At 43.9% G+C, this 16,359-nt stretch overlaps 1 protein-coding gene across 1 annotated transcript in view; it reads left to right on the forward strand.

The window, feature by feature from the left end:
* The window catches only part of LOC126284691 (lysosome membrane protein 2-like), a 75,524-nt gene that overhangs the window by 39,278 nt on the left and 19,887 nt on the right, over positions 1–16,359 (forward strand). Inside the window, exon 6 of the mRNA XM_049983814.1 lies at positions 13,785–14,008. Coding sequence (XP_049839771.1) covers positions 13,785–14,008 — 224 coding nt within the window. The remainder of the gene's footprint in view (positions 1–13,784; positions 14,009–16,359) is intronic.

Consider the following 16,359-nt stretch of genomic DNA (forward strand, 5'->3'; position numbering starts at 1 on the left):
ATGCAGGCTTTACTGATTTCCCAGGATACAAAGTTTCCAAGAGTTGTGACACACCAAATAATGGTCCGAGCCACAGACAACGGAGAACTTGAAATAACTAAAGAATCTTACCTTTTCCACTCAGTAAATTATATTTTTCCATAAATGACTTTCATAGCTACAATTCAGGATACATTAACCTCTAGTATGAGATAAAAAGTTATCATAATTAATCAAATTACTTTCCGTATTTGAAAAGGCAGCTTCCAAAAATGTCGTTAATATAGTCCCTCTAAGACCATACCTCCGATTTCTTTCCACAGTAGCTAAATTCGAAGGAAGTTCATAGTAAAAGTAATGTTCCGCATCGTATCCATAGAGTCCTTATATCAGGAAGATGGTGATACTACATCTCCAACATAGTAATGAGGAAACTTCTGCGCCTGGGGTGCTTGATCGACATAATACGAGGGGTTGTCCTTAAAGTAAATTCCGATCTATCGCAAAACGGAAACCACAGTAAAAACCAGAAACGTTTTATTTGCAACAGTTAGGTAGACATTCCACCTATTTCTCTACAAAGTCGCCGCTCCAATTACGTGTTTGGTCGTAGTGTTGTATCAACTTTCCAATACCCTCGTCATAGAAAGCAACCACCTGCGCTTTCGGCAAGTTATCTGCACTGGTCTGCAGCTCGTTGTCTGTGGAAAAATTCTGTCTTGATAGCCAGTGGTCCTTGTAAGCAGAGATGAGACTCAGGGGGAGCCAATTACGGATTGAATTGTGGGTGATCAAACACTTGTCATCGGAAACGCTGCAGGCCCTGCAGTGTGCGGCCGAGAATTGGCATGAAGAAGGAACTGCTCGACAGTTGTGTTATGCATGATACAAGCGAAACCTCTAACCAGGCCCTCGTAGTTGGTGGGAGATGCTATTTCCTACGCGTCTTTACGAGCTCACTGATCACTCAAAACACGAGCGACGGTCGCACTAGAGACACTGCCCAACAAGTCTGTGCAGAGCTTTGCCGGATTTTCTCAGTGGTCTCCATTTCGCGACCGATCGGAACGTACTTTCTGGACAACTCTCGTATTCAAGACTCACTTGTTGCAGCACCTAAAAATCAAACCGAAAGTGTTCACTTTAAGAGATTTTAAGTGCTTGAACATGTCTGAGATTGAAGCTGTAATACCTAATTTGACTGAGAGGAATTTATAGGAAAAACGTGCTCCGATAAAAACTGTAAGAGACAGAAGACAACGTGCACCATGACTTACCAATTATGTCAGACACCTTTCGAGTATCAGAGACGCCGCATACAGAATATATAAACCACTCTCAACCAACGAGAATGATCTTGCCTGCAAGCGACTGCGTAAACGAGTTAGTCAATCTGTGAGAAATGTAAACCTCAGGTGCACCCACTCGTTAACTGAGGACTTCTGCAGGCTAGGAATAGGCACATCTTAATCTGCAGCTGAACCTCTAGTTCCTATTGAGCATCTAAACTGGTACTTCGCCACGACTACGTCTCTACTTCACCAACGTACAAGGACGAAAACAATAGATTCCCTTAAAGCATGTGTGTTCACTACGAATGAAAGATTTTTTCAGTAGCCATTGACTTAACACATTCGAGAAGTCAATTGCGCGAATTCGTTCGACAGCTACAGGATACGATATTATTACAATACAAATGATCATAATGAAGGAAATTTTTAACTAATGTCTTACCTCCATCATCCACCCAAAGGCCTGGAAAAAGGGACTCATAAAAAAAGAATCTGCCAAAGAATCTTTACAGGCACATTTGGATTCTTACAGTATTATCTAACGCTTTAGAATACGTAATTTACGATCACCTTCCTAGTTACTGACATAATCTTCTGGATGAATACCAGTCCGGTTTCCGAAAAGACCGCAGCATGACGACCGTATTTATAAAAGTAACTGACGAAAGCAAAAAAGCTATGGACAAACAAGAGGCCACTACCGTCTGCTTTTTGGATCTCAGCAAAGCGTTCAACACTGTCGGCTTCGATATTCTACATGCTGAAGCCAGAAGTCAAAACTTTACTTTCAGTGCTCTACAATGATTCCACTCATACCTTACATCCCGCAAACAGTGTATGATGATTAGAACAAAAAGTCGCAATGGTAGAATGTAGTGTCAGAGGTACCACAAGGATTAGTATAGGGAGTATTTCTTTTCTCATTATATACGGATGATGTGTCGACTATTATTTCCCTCTGCAAAAATCATGTATGCGCTGACGAAGTTCAGTATACATCTAAGTGCAAGAGCAATAAAAACTGCGCACAGCCATCAAGAACATAAATGCTCACATACTTGCTTTAATATAATCGGCGCGGAAAATGGATTAGAAATATGACACAGCTAAAACGCGATCACTCTCAGAAATTTCTTCCTCAAGAGAACGCCTATGTTCGATACTTGTAGACTTCTCTTGGCCAGAAATGCCTTTTTTACCAGGACTAGTCTGCTTTTGATAACCTCCTCCTCACACCGTCATCGATTACTTTACAGCCTAGATGGTAGAATTCCTTAATTTCACCTACTTCATGACTATCAATCATGATGTTAAGTTTCTCGCTGTTCTCATTTCTGCTACTTCTCAGTACTTTCGTCTTTATTCCATTTACTCTCACTTCATACTCTGTAGCCATTAATTTGTACATTCCATTCAGCAGATCATATAACAATTCTCCACTTTCACTCAGGACGACAATATCATCAGCGGAGATGATAGATAAACTCCAGTGGAAGACTCTGCAGGAGAGACGCTCAGTAGCTCGGTACGGGCTTTTGTTAAAGTTTCGAGAACATACCTTCACCGAAGAGTCGAGCAGTATATTGCTCCCTCCTACGTATACCTCGCGAAGAGACCATGAGGATAAAATCAGAAAGATTAGAGCCCACACAGAAGCATACCGACAATCCTTCTTTCCACGTACAATACGAGACTGTAATAGAAGGGAGAACCGATAGAGGTACTCATGTACCCTCCGCCACACACCGTCATGTGGCTTGCGGAGTATGGATGTAGATGTAGATGTAGATGTAGAATCGTATTACTGATATCCTTTTCCCTTGAATTTTAATTCCACTCCTGAACCTATTTCCATAATTGCTTCTTCGATGTACAGATTGAACAGTAGAGAGGAAAGACTACATCCCTCTCTTACATCCTTTTTAATCCGAGCCTTTCGTTGTTGCACGTCCACTCTTATTATTCCGTGTTGGCTCTTGTACATATTGTCGCTTCAGTCTGGAACCGCGCGAACGCTAAGGTCGCTGTTTCGAATTCTGCTTCAGGCATGGATGTGTGTGATGTCCTTAAGTTAGTTAGGTTTAAGTAGTTCTGAGTTCTAGGAGACTGATGACCTCAGGTGTTAAGTCCCATAGTGCTCAGAGCGATTTGAATATGTTGTACATTACCCGTCTCTCCCTTTAGCTTACCCCTATTGTTCTCAATGTCGAACATCTTACACCATTTGTTGTGGTTGGCAGGAGTGCCAATACCGTGTTACTAGAGGAGGCCGAAAGGCACGCGATTTAGCTCACACAGGCTGGCGTGAGGTCTGGAACAGGACAAGTAAATTAGAATTTAGAAGCAACGGACGTAGCTGGTGGAATACTTAACTATAATCCATTAATGATAAACGTCGCTCTTGTCGGTACATAGTTCACAATATCAATAGTAACTGATAATGGCGTCTTGCTAGGTCGTAGCAAATGACGTAGCTCAAGGCTATGCTAAACTATCTTCTTGGCAAATGAGAACGTAAGTAGGCAGTGAACCATCGCTAGCAAAGTCGGTTGTACAACTGGGGCTAATGCTAGGAAGTCTATCTAGACCTGCAGTGTGACGGCGCTCGGTCTGCAGTCACTGATAGTGGCGACATGCGGGTCCGACGTATACTACCGGACCGCGGCCGATTTAAAGGCTACCACCTAGCAAGTGTGGTGTCTGGCGGTGACACCACATTCCTCCGCCGCAAATCGGCGTACGGTTGTGGCATAAGGTTTCCGCCCGCCGTGGGGAGGGCCACATGTTGACGTATGCGACGAGGCCAGGCTGTGCCACCCGCACCCTGTCATTCGGACCGCGGGGAGCTAGGAAACGCCTGAAAACCTGCTCCAGGGTGCACGCCAACATGCAGTGTATGCGTCCGTAGAGAGACAGGAGAGGCCGAAGGGACGACCTCCATCGGTCCGGGGCACTCGACGGGCGAAGACGACATATGGTCCAGAGCGGGCAAGAGTTCCGTGTCGGAGGACAACTGGTCACGGGAAGTGATCGGCTGCGCGTGACCCAGGGAGGCGCCCGGCGGTTGCTGCGACGCGTCCACTGCGGGCGGCGCCGGCGGGAGAACAGGCGGCGGCGGCGGTGGCGGCGGTGCGTCGCCATGGGGCAAAATGGACGGCAGCGTCGGAAATACATGGGGCTCAGGCTAGCCAGTAGATGGGTCCCCGGGGCGCTGACCGGACGGCACCGTCGCTGAAAGCACGACAGAGGCGCAGCTGATTGAGATGCCGACGCACCTCACCAGAGCCCCCCAAAACCAGATACATAAGCGCTGCCGAGGCAGCGAAGAATGCGGCTTTCCGTCCAACGCCGTGAACCTCGATAGTGGCGATAGTAGACAACGTCGCCTGGAGCAAAAGCAGGTGTCTGCCACTGCACAGGGACCTGATGCGGCGGATGTAGCAAAGACATCAAGGTTCGATGAGGGCGACCGTGGAGCAGCTCAGCCGGCAAGCGACCACGTCGGGGCTGAGAGCGATACGAGGACAAAAAGAGCAATAACGCGTCCGCCCGAGAATGCGACTCTTTCAACTTCAACATCTGTGACTTGAAAGTCCTGACCAATCGTTCAGCGGCACCGTTTGACTGTGGCGAAAACGGCGCGGACGTCAGATGTTGAATACCATTGGCTTTGCAGAATGACTGAAATTCTGTGGACATGAATTGTGGGCCATTGTCGGGAACAATAGTCTGTGGAAGACCTTCAATGCAAAAGATAGCGGATGGCGTCGTGGAAGACATCCGGACAGCAAAAGGAAAATTACTGAATGAATCTACCACAACCAACCAAATAGCGTTGCAGAATGGACCAGCAAAATCGATGTGTAAGCGTTGACACGGGGAAGTGGCTTTTGGCCGTGGAAAGAATTTCCGCGGTGGTGCTGATTGTTGTTCGGCACACACCATGCAAGAAGAGCATATATTCGTAATCTGGGCATCGATTCCAAACCAAGTACAGTGCTGACGAGCAAGTTGTTTAGTTCTCACTATACCCCAATGTCCTTGGTGGAGAAGCTCTAAGACAGAGGACTGTAACGAACGTGGTACCACGACCCTGGACTGATCATTATCAGAAAGCAACAGCAAAACACCACGTCGTACAAAAAGTCTCTCCTTGTGAGCAAAAAATCGGCGAACGAACGGGTCCCCGATACGTGACTTTGACAAGGGCCTTTGTGTAGTAACAAAACGCAGAACGGAAGCAAGGACAGGGTCGGCAGCTGTGGCTGTAGCTACACGACGAAAATCAATCGGAAACGATTCTACCACGTCATCGGTTTCCGCATCAATGAACATGCAAGCAAGTTCGGAGGAATCGAATGCCCTATCCTCAGCAACAGGCAAGCGGGACAACGCATCGACGTTTCCGTGCTTAGCAGTGGACCGATACAAGATATCGTGGCGGTTCTGCGAGGGGAAAATAGATCAGCGAATGAATTTCTGCGCTATACGTGGAGGTACAGGCTTGGTCGGATGAAGAAGCGATGTCAAAGATTTGTGGTCTGTGATTATGGTAAAGTGACGAACATACAAGAAATCATGAAACTTGGTGACACCAAATACGAGAGCCAATGCTTCTTCCTCGATATGTGAATAATTTCTTTGAGCAGACGAGAGCAATTTGGACGCAAAGGCAATAGGGCGATCGTGCGATCCATCTTTGTGCGCAAGCACAACACCGATCCCGAAATCCGATGCATCCACCATCAACAAGAGGGGCTTCTGGGGATCGAATGGTGTAAGGCAAGTATTGGAAAGCAAAGCCGATTTCAACTGGCGAAAGGCGCGTTCGCATTGCGTCGTCCAGACGAACGGACCTCCCTTACGGCGTAAGCGATGAAGCGGAGCTGAAATGGAAGAGGCATGTGGCACATAGCGATGGTAGTAATTTATTTTCCCAGCACACTCTGTAGCTGCTTCAAATTCTGCGGCGAAGGCAAGTCTTGTATGGCACGAAGGTGCGTGGGACTGGGGTGTATGCCTTGGGCATTGAGTACATGTCCCAAGTATGGCAAGTCACAAGCAAAAAACACTCATTTGTCCTTCCGAAAGCGAAGACCATTTTCTCGCAAGACCTGAAATAATGTTCTGAGAATGGCCAAATGTTCGCCTGCTGTCTCTCCAGAGATCACAATATCGTCCAGATAATTTGCTGCAGTATGGACCGACGCACAAACAGTTTGTAGATATTGTTGAAACAATGTAGGGGCGGATGCACACCCGAATGGCAGTCGTTTGAATTGATACAATCCAAGATGCGTGTTAACCACCAAAACGTGCTGGAATTCTTTCCCTACCGGTATTTGCAAGTACGCATCTGTGAAGTCCAACTTCGAAAAATATTTACCCAGGCACAGTTTGTCAAGAAGATCTTCCGGGCGGGGTAAAGGAAAAGTGGCAATCACTAGTTGTGGATTCACTGTTGCCTTGAAGTCCACACAAAGTCTCCACTTTCCGGAAGGTTTTGGCAAAATTACTAAGGGTGATGCCCAGATAGAAGCCTGCACAAGTTCAATTACATCTTGTGATTCCAAATCGTGTAATGTTTTTGCGACCTCTTCTCGCAATGCATGGGGAACTTTGAGCGCTCTGAAAAATTTCGGTTGCCCGTTTACTTTCAGTTCCAAATGTGCTTTATAGTTCTTAACGCAACCGAGGCCCGGTGCAAAAAAGTCTGAAATTTTTTCACATAGACGAGAAACACTGTCTGAAGTCACTGTCTGGTTCACTGATAGGACCTGATTTACTATAGACAAGTTAAACAACTGAAATAAATCGAAACCAAACAAGTTCACTGCAGAAGAAGAACGAAGGACGTAAAATGACACAAGTTCTGTTTGTCCTTTGTATGTTGCAAGATGGCTGCAATGTCCTAACACAGGGATCTCTTGACCTGAATAGCTAGTTAACTTAACATTTGCGGCACGCAACGGAGGTATGCCCAGCAGTTTGTAAGTGAAGTGTCTTGATTAATCAGTGAAACCACAGCTCCGGTATGGAGCTGGAATGGTATCACTTTGCCGTGAATGTCCAAGTCTACAAAAAGTTTATGGTCCTGCTGACAACAAGAGCGACTGTCTCGTGCAACGTGAAATGACACTGGTACATAATCACTTGCGACTTGACGGGAGTTCCGGCCATGTCGACGCACACTATTTTTGGGATGAGCACAGTCAGTGTTAGAGAGAGTGGCATTGCGCGGAGTGGAATGAACGACATAAATTTCCATGAGCGAAGTTTCGCGAGCCTGAGTATCCTTAGTTCGATTCCGATTCCAGCGCGAAGCAAAGGTCCTGGAACGGTTTTGAGCTTCCGATCTGAGCTTTTTCTGGCAAAACACTCTGAACATGTCCTTTTTTATTACAATAAAAGCAAATAGCTTGGCGCGACGGGCAGTTCTCACGCGAATGTTTAGTAGTACACCGCGATCATGATTTGATCACTGCATTTGCATGCCGGCGCGGCACACGTGGCTGAGAGCCTGGCGGCAGCGCCGCGGCCGGGCGCGAGGGCTGTTTACTGCTCCGTGCAGCTCGCCTGGCGGGCCGGGTAACCTGACACACTGCTGGCGAAGTTGCAAATGATTCCTGAACAAAATCAAGTGTGTCCTGCCGATCCAATATGTCCATCACTTGTCGAAGGGAGGGATTGACTAGTTTCAAAATGTGTTCACTTATACGAACATCAGAAACGTTCTGTGCAATTGCGTCACGTACCATAGTATCTGAATAAGGGAGTCCACATTGACACCCAAAAGCACACGGTACGTTTGTACGCCGGCCGAAGACAACAGAAATGGCTCCGCTCGTTACCTTTAATTCTGTAGGCGGCGAGATGGAATCCAAATTGGCGTGACCACTCCGTTAGCTCTCCAGTGCAGCATCAAAAGGTCGAGAAGTGGGTGCAACAGCCTGTTGTGGCTGCGTTAGTGGTGGAGCGGCGGCTGCCGCATCGTTTTGCATTGCACGTTGACCCTGGACGAGCTGTCCAAGGGCATCCAGTAATGCCTGCGTCTGCTGATTCTGTAAGCCATAAAATTCGGACAGTGCATATGGAGATTGTGGCGAAGCCATTACACAATTAAATCAGGGCAATATCGATAAGAACGCGGTTTTGCCTCCATTCCCAATGTTGTCGTTGGCAGGAGAGCCAAAACCGTTTTACTAGAGGAGGCCGAAAGGCACGCGATTTAGCTCACGCAGGCTCGCGTGAGGTCTGGAACAGGACAAGGAAATTAGAATTTAGAAACAACGGACGTGGCTGGTGGAATGTACTTTAATCCATTAATGATGAACGTCGCTCTTGACGGTACATAGTTCACAATATCAATGGTAACTGATAATGGCACCTTGCTAGGTCGTAGCAAATGACGTAGCTGAAGGCTACGCTAAACTATCTTCTCGGCAAATGAGAACGTAAGTAGGCAGTGAACCATCGCTAGCAAAGCCGGTTGTACAACTGGGGCTAGTGCTAGGAAGTCTCTCTAGACCTGCCGTGTGGCGGCGCTCGGTCTGCAATCACTGATAGTGGCGACACGCGATTCCGACGTATACTTCCGGACCGCGGCCGATTTAAAGGCTACCACCTAGCCAGTCCGGTGACTGGCGGTGACACCACACCATTTTAGATGGTCGAACGTTTTTTCAAGGTCTACAAATCCTATGAACGTGTCTTGATTTTTCGTTAGTCTTGCTTGCATTATTAACCGCAACGTCAGAATTGCCTCCCTCGTGCCTTTACATTCCCTGATCGTCATCTACGCATCCTCAATTTTCATTTCCAGTCTTCTGTACATTAATTTTGTAAACAGCTTCGATGTATGAGCTATTAAGGTGATTGTACCAAAATTTTCGAGCTTGTCAGCTCTTGCTGTCTTCGTAACTGCCTTGCTGATATTTTTCCGAAAGTCAGATGATATGTCGTCACACTCATATATTCCACACACCAACTTGAATAGGCGTTTTGTTGCTTCACACCGATGATTCTAAAAATTCCTTGGTGGCTTATTTGACTTTATTCTTCCAAAACTCCTCCAAAGATTTTATAAATTTTGATGGAATTTTAGCTACCCCTTCTACCTTATTTGATTTGAAGTGCTCCAAAGATATCTTAAAGTCGAATTCTAATACTGGATCTTCTATCTCTTCTAAACCGACTCCTGTTTCTTCTTCTATCACATCAGACAAATCATCCCCCTCATAGACGTATTCTTTCCACCTATGCGTTCTCCCCTGCAGTTAGCAGTGGAATACTCGTTACACTGTTAATGTTACCACCCTTGCTTTCAATATCACCGAAGGTTGTTTTGACTTTCTTGTATGCTGAGTCTGTCCTTCCGATAATTTCTTTTTCGAAGTCTTCCCATTTTTCCTGCATCCATTTCGTTTTAGCTTCCCTGCACTTCCTATTTATTTCACTCCTCGGCAACTTGTATTTTGGTATTCCTGAGTTTCCCGGAACATTTTTGTACTTCCTCCTTTCATCAATCAACTGCAGTATTTCTTCTGTTACCCATGGTTTCTCCGGAGCTACCTTCTATGTTCCTATGTTTTCCTTCCCAGCTTCTGTGATAGCCGTTTTTAGAGATGTCAATTCCCCTTCTACTGTACTGTCTACTGAGCTATTCCCTGTTGCTGTATCTATAGTCTTAGAGAACTTTCAGCGTGTCATTCCTTAATACTTGTGTGTCTCACTTTTTTGTTATTGATTCTTCCTAACTAATCTCTTGAACTGCAGCCTACCTTTCATCGCTTCTGCATTGTGATCTGACTCTATAACTGGGGTACGCCTTACAATCCAGTATCTGATTTCGGAATCTCTGTCTGAGCATGATCTAATCTAACTGAAATATTCCCTTACACCCGGCATTTTCCAAGTATACTTCCTCCTCTTGTGATTCTCGAACAGAGTATTTGCTATTACTCGCTTAAATTTATTACAGAAAATTAATCTTTCTCCTCTCTCATTCCTTGTCGCAACACCTATTGTCTTGTAGCCTTTTCTTCTACTCCTTCCCCTATAATTGCATTCGCCCGCATCTCGTGGTCGTGCGGTTGCGTTCTCCCTTCCCAAGCCCGGGTTCCCGGGTTCGGTTCCCGGCGGGGTCAGGGATTTTCTGTGTCTCGTGATGGCTGGGTGTTGTGTGATGTCCTTAGGTTAGTTAGGTTTAAGTAGTTCTAAGTTCTAGGGGACTGATGACCATAGATGTGAAGTCCCATAGTACTCAGAGCCATTTGAACCATTTTTTTTTTATAATTACATTCCAGTCCTGCTTGACTATTAGATTTCTATCTCCCTTTACCTTTCGAATATCCTCACATAGTTTCACTATCTCCTCATCTTCACCTTGCAACGTCGGCATGTGTACCTGAATTATCGGGGTCGATTTGTTGTCGATTCTGATAAGAACAACCATATCACTGAACTGTTCACAGTACACACTCTTTGCGCCACCCTCTTGTTCTTAACGAATCCGAATCCCGTTATACCATTTTCTGCTGATGGTGATTTTACCCTATACTCATCTGACCTGAAATCCTTGTCTTCTTTTCATTTATCTGATGATAAATTATTCATTAACACCCAGCAACGAATTTCCGAAATAGAAACGCTTCATCCGATTTTGTCGATCGCCGTGTCTTTAGAAAGCTATTAGTGTAAACCTAAATTGGTATGAATTACAGGCGTGTAACTTAAATAGTACATGAGTTACTGGAGGTCAAAGTGGCCGATTACTAACGATCGCGTCAGGCAATATGTACTCCACAGTTAAAAGAAAAGAAAAAACATTAGCAGCATGCTTGTTAATATATTTATTCGTCTATGTCTTTGCTTGTATCTGACATATAGTATTGATGAAGAAATTGGTTAAATATTTACTCTGTGTTAGAAAGCACAGAGACATTAGGCTCCTGGCCTACCTTTTGCTTCTTTTCTCTTGATATACGTCTGTTTAATTGTTTATGTATTTAATAATGTGTGTTAGAACGTATTTGTGGCCCAGCCGTAGGAATATTTATTTTAATTGAAGTACTTAAATGTAAATCCAGTATTTCGTATGTGCTTAATTATGTTTGTGTGTGTACGTCGGGAAGGAGACCTGGAGAGAGCGCTCTAGCCAATCACAGCACTCGTTACTAAGAGAGAGGCATGGAGGTTGGGGTGGAGCATCGTTTCCGGAGAGGACACGTGGTAGTTCTGGGGGGCACGGCGCAGGACACGGGAGTGAGTGCTGGACACAGACAGTACAGCGCTACGGACGCAAAGACGGCGGCGAGAGACTTGGAGAGTATGGAGCGGTTTTGCGCGTGGTCGCGAGGGACAGAAGTACTTTGGAGTGGCGACCTGTGCTCTTGTGTGATTTCTGTGGCTTCTGCAGTGAAATCGTAGTATGCGTTCAGAAGTGAATATCTCGATAGCTATGTTGTTGGTTCAAATGGCTCTGAGCACTATGGGACTTAATTTCGGAGGTCATCAGTCCTCTAGAACTTTACTTGAACCTAACTAACCTAAGGACATCACACACATCTATGCCCGAGGCAGGTTTTTAACCTGCGACCCTAGTGGTCGCGCGGTTCGAGGCTGTAGCGCCTAGAACCGCTCGGCCACCCCGGTCGGCCTATGTTGTTGATCATAACTAATTATGTGAAGTAGGAATCTACTGTTTCCCTGTTATTCAACTTGTACTTTATTTAATTGCTGGACCATCGACACCAATAAGAGTTTTGCAGAAACTTACCGTATTCTAAAAAGTACTTCTATTATCGTATTCATCATTTAAAATCGTTAAGATAGGACCCTCAGATTTTATTTAACTGCAATGTTTCATTTATAAATTTATATCTTACTTTCATAATTCGCAATTGCCGAGTGATAGAAACCTTTGACCATTCGATTCATGAGTCTATTCTTACCGCATACTGTAGATTCAGCAGTATTTGGCCTGTAATGTGACAAGTGCGTATCCCAGCCCCTAGACAATGAAACCAGCCAAAACTTTTAATATTGCAAGTCTGAGTCGGAGGGAGCATAGTTATTATGAAAGCCCTCAGCACTAATATAATTGGGCGAGTTTAATACTGTTCTCCAAGGTTCCTTAACCCAAATCACATTGTTACATAATGCTAGCAGTAGTTGTACGTCAAATTGTTAAGAAATTTGTGATAATGGATGTAATAGTTTGTCCCTTTTACGCAACGCTTAAATATGAACTGTGATATATTATTTAGTCATAGAGCGTATGAATACATCACATTTAGACTGTGACATTTCACTGGCTGCACACAATGAGCATGTCCACATGGTAGGAAACTAACGACGCCTGTTGACTTCATATGAACTTGTTTGCAGTAGATGCATTTAGTGCAGTTGCAGCTGTTGAATGTATCAAGCATGTAATAAAGTCACTCAATACCTCCTGTATATGTACTGTGTGGACGTTCGCAAGCATGTTGGTGGAATTTTGCTTTCAGTGCAGATATCTTTAAATCAAGAAATGGTAATTGTATTCTTAAGAACTGTGTACGTTACTTCATGTTAATGTTATTTTTATTACATGTTTCTTAATACTGTCTGTAAGTCTGGTTTGATAACGAATGGTTTCGTTAGAAACCAGTGACCAGTATAAATTACATGCAACTGTGACGCAAATTTAAATAAAGAATTGTAAAATGTAGGGTGTTTATGGAATGACATAAGTGCTGTGTTCAGCATTGCTCGACAACCAAAATCCCGTGGAGGCGACCAACGATATCCACATATTGTGTGGGTCGTTCCTATCTAGTTATGAAGGTATTTTTAGGGCCGGTCCTATTAATACAGATTGTAAGTCATAACATCCTCAAAATCCATGGGGAATTTCATAGTCATTGCTCAGTTCGGTAATTTTGTTCGCGATCTGCAATTGCCCCAGTCTGATGTATTCAACTTCTTAAACCAACTTACTAATATTTTTATCTCGATCCAATCTTCTCCCGTGCAGGTGTCGGTACAGTCAGTGAATATACCGTAAACCACGAAGAGAAAGTTGGTGAACCTGTATCGTTTTATCATGTCTGTGTCCTCTCTTGTGTAGTATGTTAGAGCTTCGTACCAATTTGGGGATCTTTCTGATGTTCACGAACAGTCAGCGAGCACATTCCCACTTTCCTTTAATATAGACTACAGTTACTCGAAGTTCTGAAATGTTTGAAGACGGTAACATCTTGTCCATTCCCCCTTATGTAGGTGTTGAATCAGTTATGTTTCTGCGGCAGGATCTCGATGTTCAACAGCACAATGTTTAGGCCAAAGACAATGTTGGAAGCATTAGGTGCTTTGATGGAACGGAGATAAGGCCACACCCTCGTGAACATATTGTTATTATTTTTTGTGATAGCGGTAATTGTGACAGGAAAACACAAGAACTGATAGGAGTTATCTCTCTCTGATAACATACTATTAGCATGGTACAAAGTTGTTTCCCTCATTTTCCAGATGATTCAACGGATGAATGACACTATTACCATGTTTACCAGCCCAGACGACCCGTCGAGAACAGATCCCAAGCTTTACAGGATCGACGTGATGAATGGTTCTCCTGGTTTAGAGAACTGGGGATACGGTGAAAAGTACGTAGAGACAGCTAATGGCACCATCGTTCCAGAACTGCAGAAATGTAATTCTGCTAGAGGCACATACGATGGAGTAATCTTACCAAGGTACTTGCTAAGTGTATTTAATACTATACCTTAGTCGTTTATCACTTGAATAACCCTCCCCACGAACTGCAGTAGTACTCGTAATACTAGGTTATTATGAGTGTCTGAAGCGATTTCACATATTTGGTGTAGGTATATTATCTGACGTATTGTTACAACGCTTTGCATATACACATAAAAAATTAAAAAGTTTTTTGTCATATTACGAGTGTTCTATATTTGCCCCATACTGATAAAGCAGATATCAAGTCTATAATTAACTACCTCCCACGTTGGATGCAGCGTGACCCTGTCAGTTTGTTCAAAATCACTGTTGATGTTGATGGATTTGTGGGTAGAAAAGGTGTAAACAGTGAACCTATCACATGATCCAAGAATTTATTTGTAATATGCTCATCATTGTCAAGATAATCAAGAAACAATTTTGTTACTTTTACCATTGTATCACTGCGGAAGATTCGATAATTTATTTTGTGCTTTTTGTAATTTATTTATTTCTCATTTTTGAGACTCACGACTACTGTATCATCTGCTGCGTGTTTTAAGTACACACATCAAAAAAAGTTTAACATCACCTCGGTTCCGCGAGTTCCGGAACCTGTACAGAAATTTGGAATAGAGATCAACATAAACATCATTTCCGCCCTTTTTATTGCTCATGGAAACCACACATTGCATGTTGTACCACCATACTTTCAGAGGTGGTGGTCCGGATTCCTGTACACACTGATACCTATGCTCACGTCCTTCTGCACTGATTCATGCCTGCATTCGTCGTGGCATACTATCCACAACTTCATCAAGGTCCAGATCGTCCCACTCCTCAATGGCGATTCGGAGTAGATCCCTCAGAGTGGTTGATGGGTCACGTCGTCCTTAAACACCTCTTTTCAACCTATCCCAATCCTGTTCGATACGGTTCATGTCTGGAGAACATCCTGGCTACTCTAGTCGAGCGATGTCGTTATCCTGAAGGAAGTCATTCACAAGATGTGCACGAAGAGGTCGCGAGCTGTTGTCCATGAAGACGAATATCTCGCCAATATGCTGTCGATATGGTTACACTATCGGTCGGAGGATGGCAATCACGTATCTTCCAGCCGTTACCGCGCCTTCCATGACCACCAGCGGCGTACGTCGGCCCCACATAACGCCACCCCGAAACAGCAGGGAACCTCGTTCTTGCTGCACTCCCTGGACTGTGTGTCTAAGGCATTCAGCCTGACCGGGTTGCCTCGAAAGAAGTCTCGGACGATTGTCTTGTGTATCTCCTTCCTAGTGGAATGACTGGAACTGAACGGCTGTCGGTTCTACTCCGTCATATAGGCATTGCTCATTCGTGGTTGTTTAAATCTTTGGAGGGGTTTAGTTACATCCATGAACAGCCAAAGGGACTGTGTCTGTGATGCAATATCCACAGTCAACGTCTGTCTTCAGGAGTTCTGGGAACAGGAGTGATGTAAGACCTTTTTTTATGTGTGTAGATAGCTTTTTGTGTGAATAACTAATTTATTATGTTTCTTACAATGCTAGTATGCTCTGTTTGTATTGGGTGAACACATAATATGGTACTTCAACTAAGCCTCCTCACCGTTTATTTTCTCGATTTTTGTACAGTTTAACTGATTTCATGCTGTGTTGGTAATGTCAGCACTGTACTTACAATTAGTGTACAATTATTTATAGGTGTTATGTTTAATTTTAGTAATTTTTGTTGTAAGTTCTCTACAAAGATTGAGAAGTAAGCATCCAGTTAGTTTGAGAGGTGGTGTGTCCATCACTTTTTACTCCATTTTCTGTGTGGTACTATGCTTTTGTATGTCTCTCCCTTTTTCGTGTTTCATAAAATCCCGTTGGTTCGTTACGCAGCAGAAAATATGTGGTAATGGATTATGTGTATTTTCTTGAAAACAGTTTGTTTACTAGAGTATAATTTCAACAAATATGAATAACTTAAGCATTAACTGAAGACCAACTATGATCTACAATAGAATTAGCTAAATCAGCTGTATTTTTGAGGTGGAGATATTAATTTCAAAGCAAATCAGTCAGTTTTAAACAATTCTCAGTTGTTCTGCTTAGGCAGTAATTTTCGGCGGCATTCAAAATATGAAGTTCACTTCCACTAACTGAGAGCCTTGATTGGGCAGTACAAGCGACTGGGGATTATGAAGTTAGCAGATATTCTCATAGAATTTTATTTCTTGAGATTTCGCAGACTATGCCATTTTAAGTAGTCGTTAAAAGAAGAATGATTTCAGAATTTTTTCAGCAACGAGTACCAATCAGGAAACCAGTTAACTGCTGCACACTCAATGAAAAAATTTATTCATGGTAATGTGATAAATCCT

Source organism: Schistocerca gregaria, chromosome 8, assembly GCF_023897955.1.
Source record: "Schistocerca gregaria isolate iqSchGreg1 chromosome 8, iqSchGreg1.2, whole genome shotgun sequence".
NCBI lineage: Eukaryota > Metazoa > Arthropoda > Insecta > Orthoptera > Acrididae > Schistocerca > Schistocerca gregaria.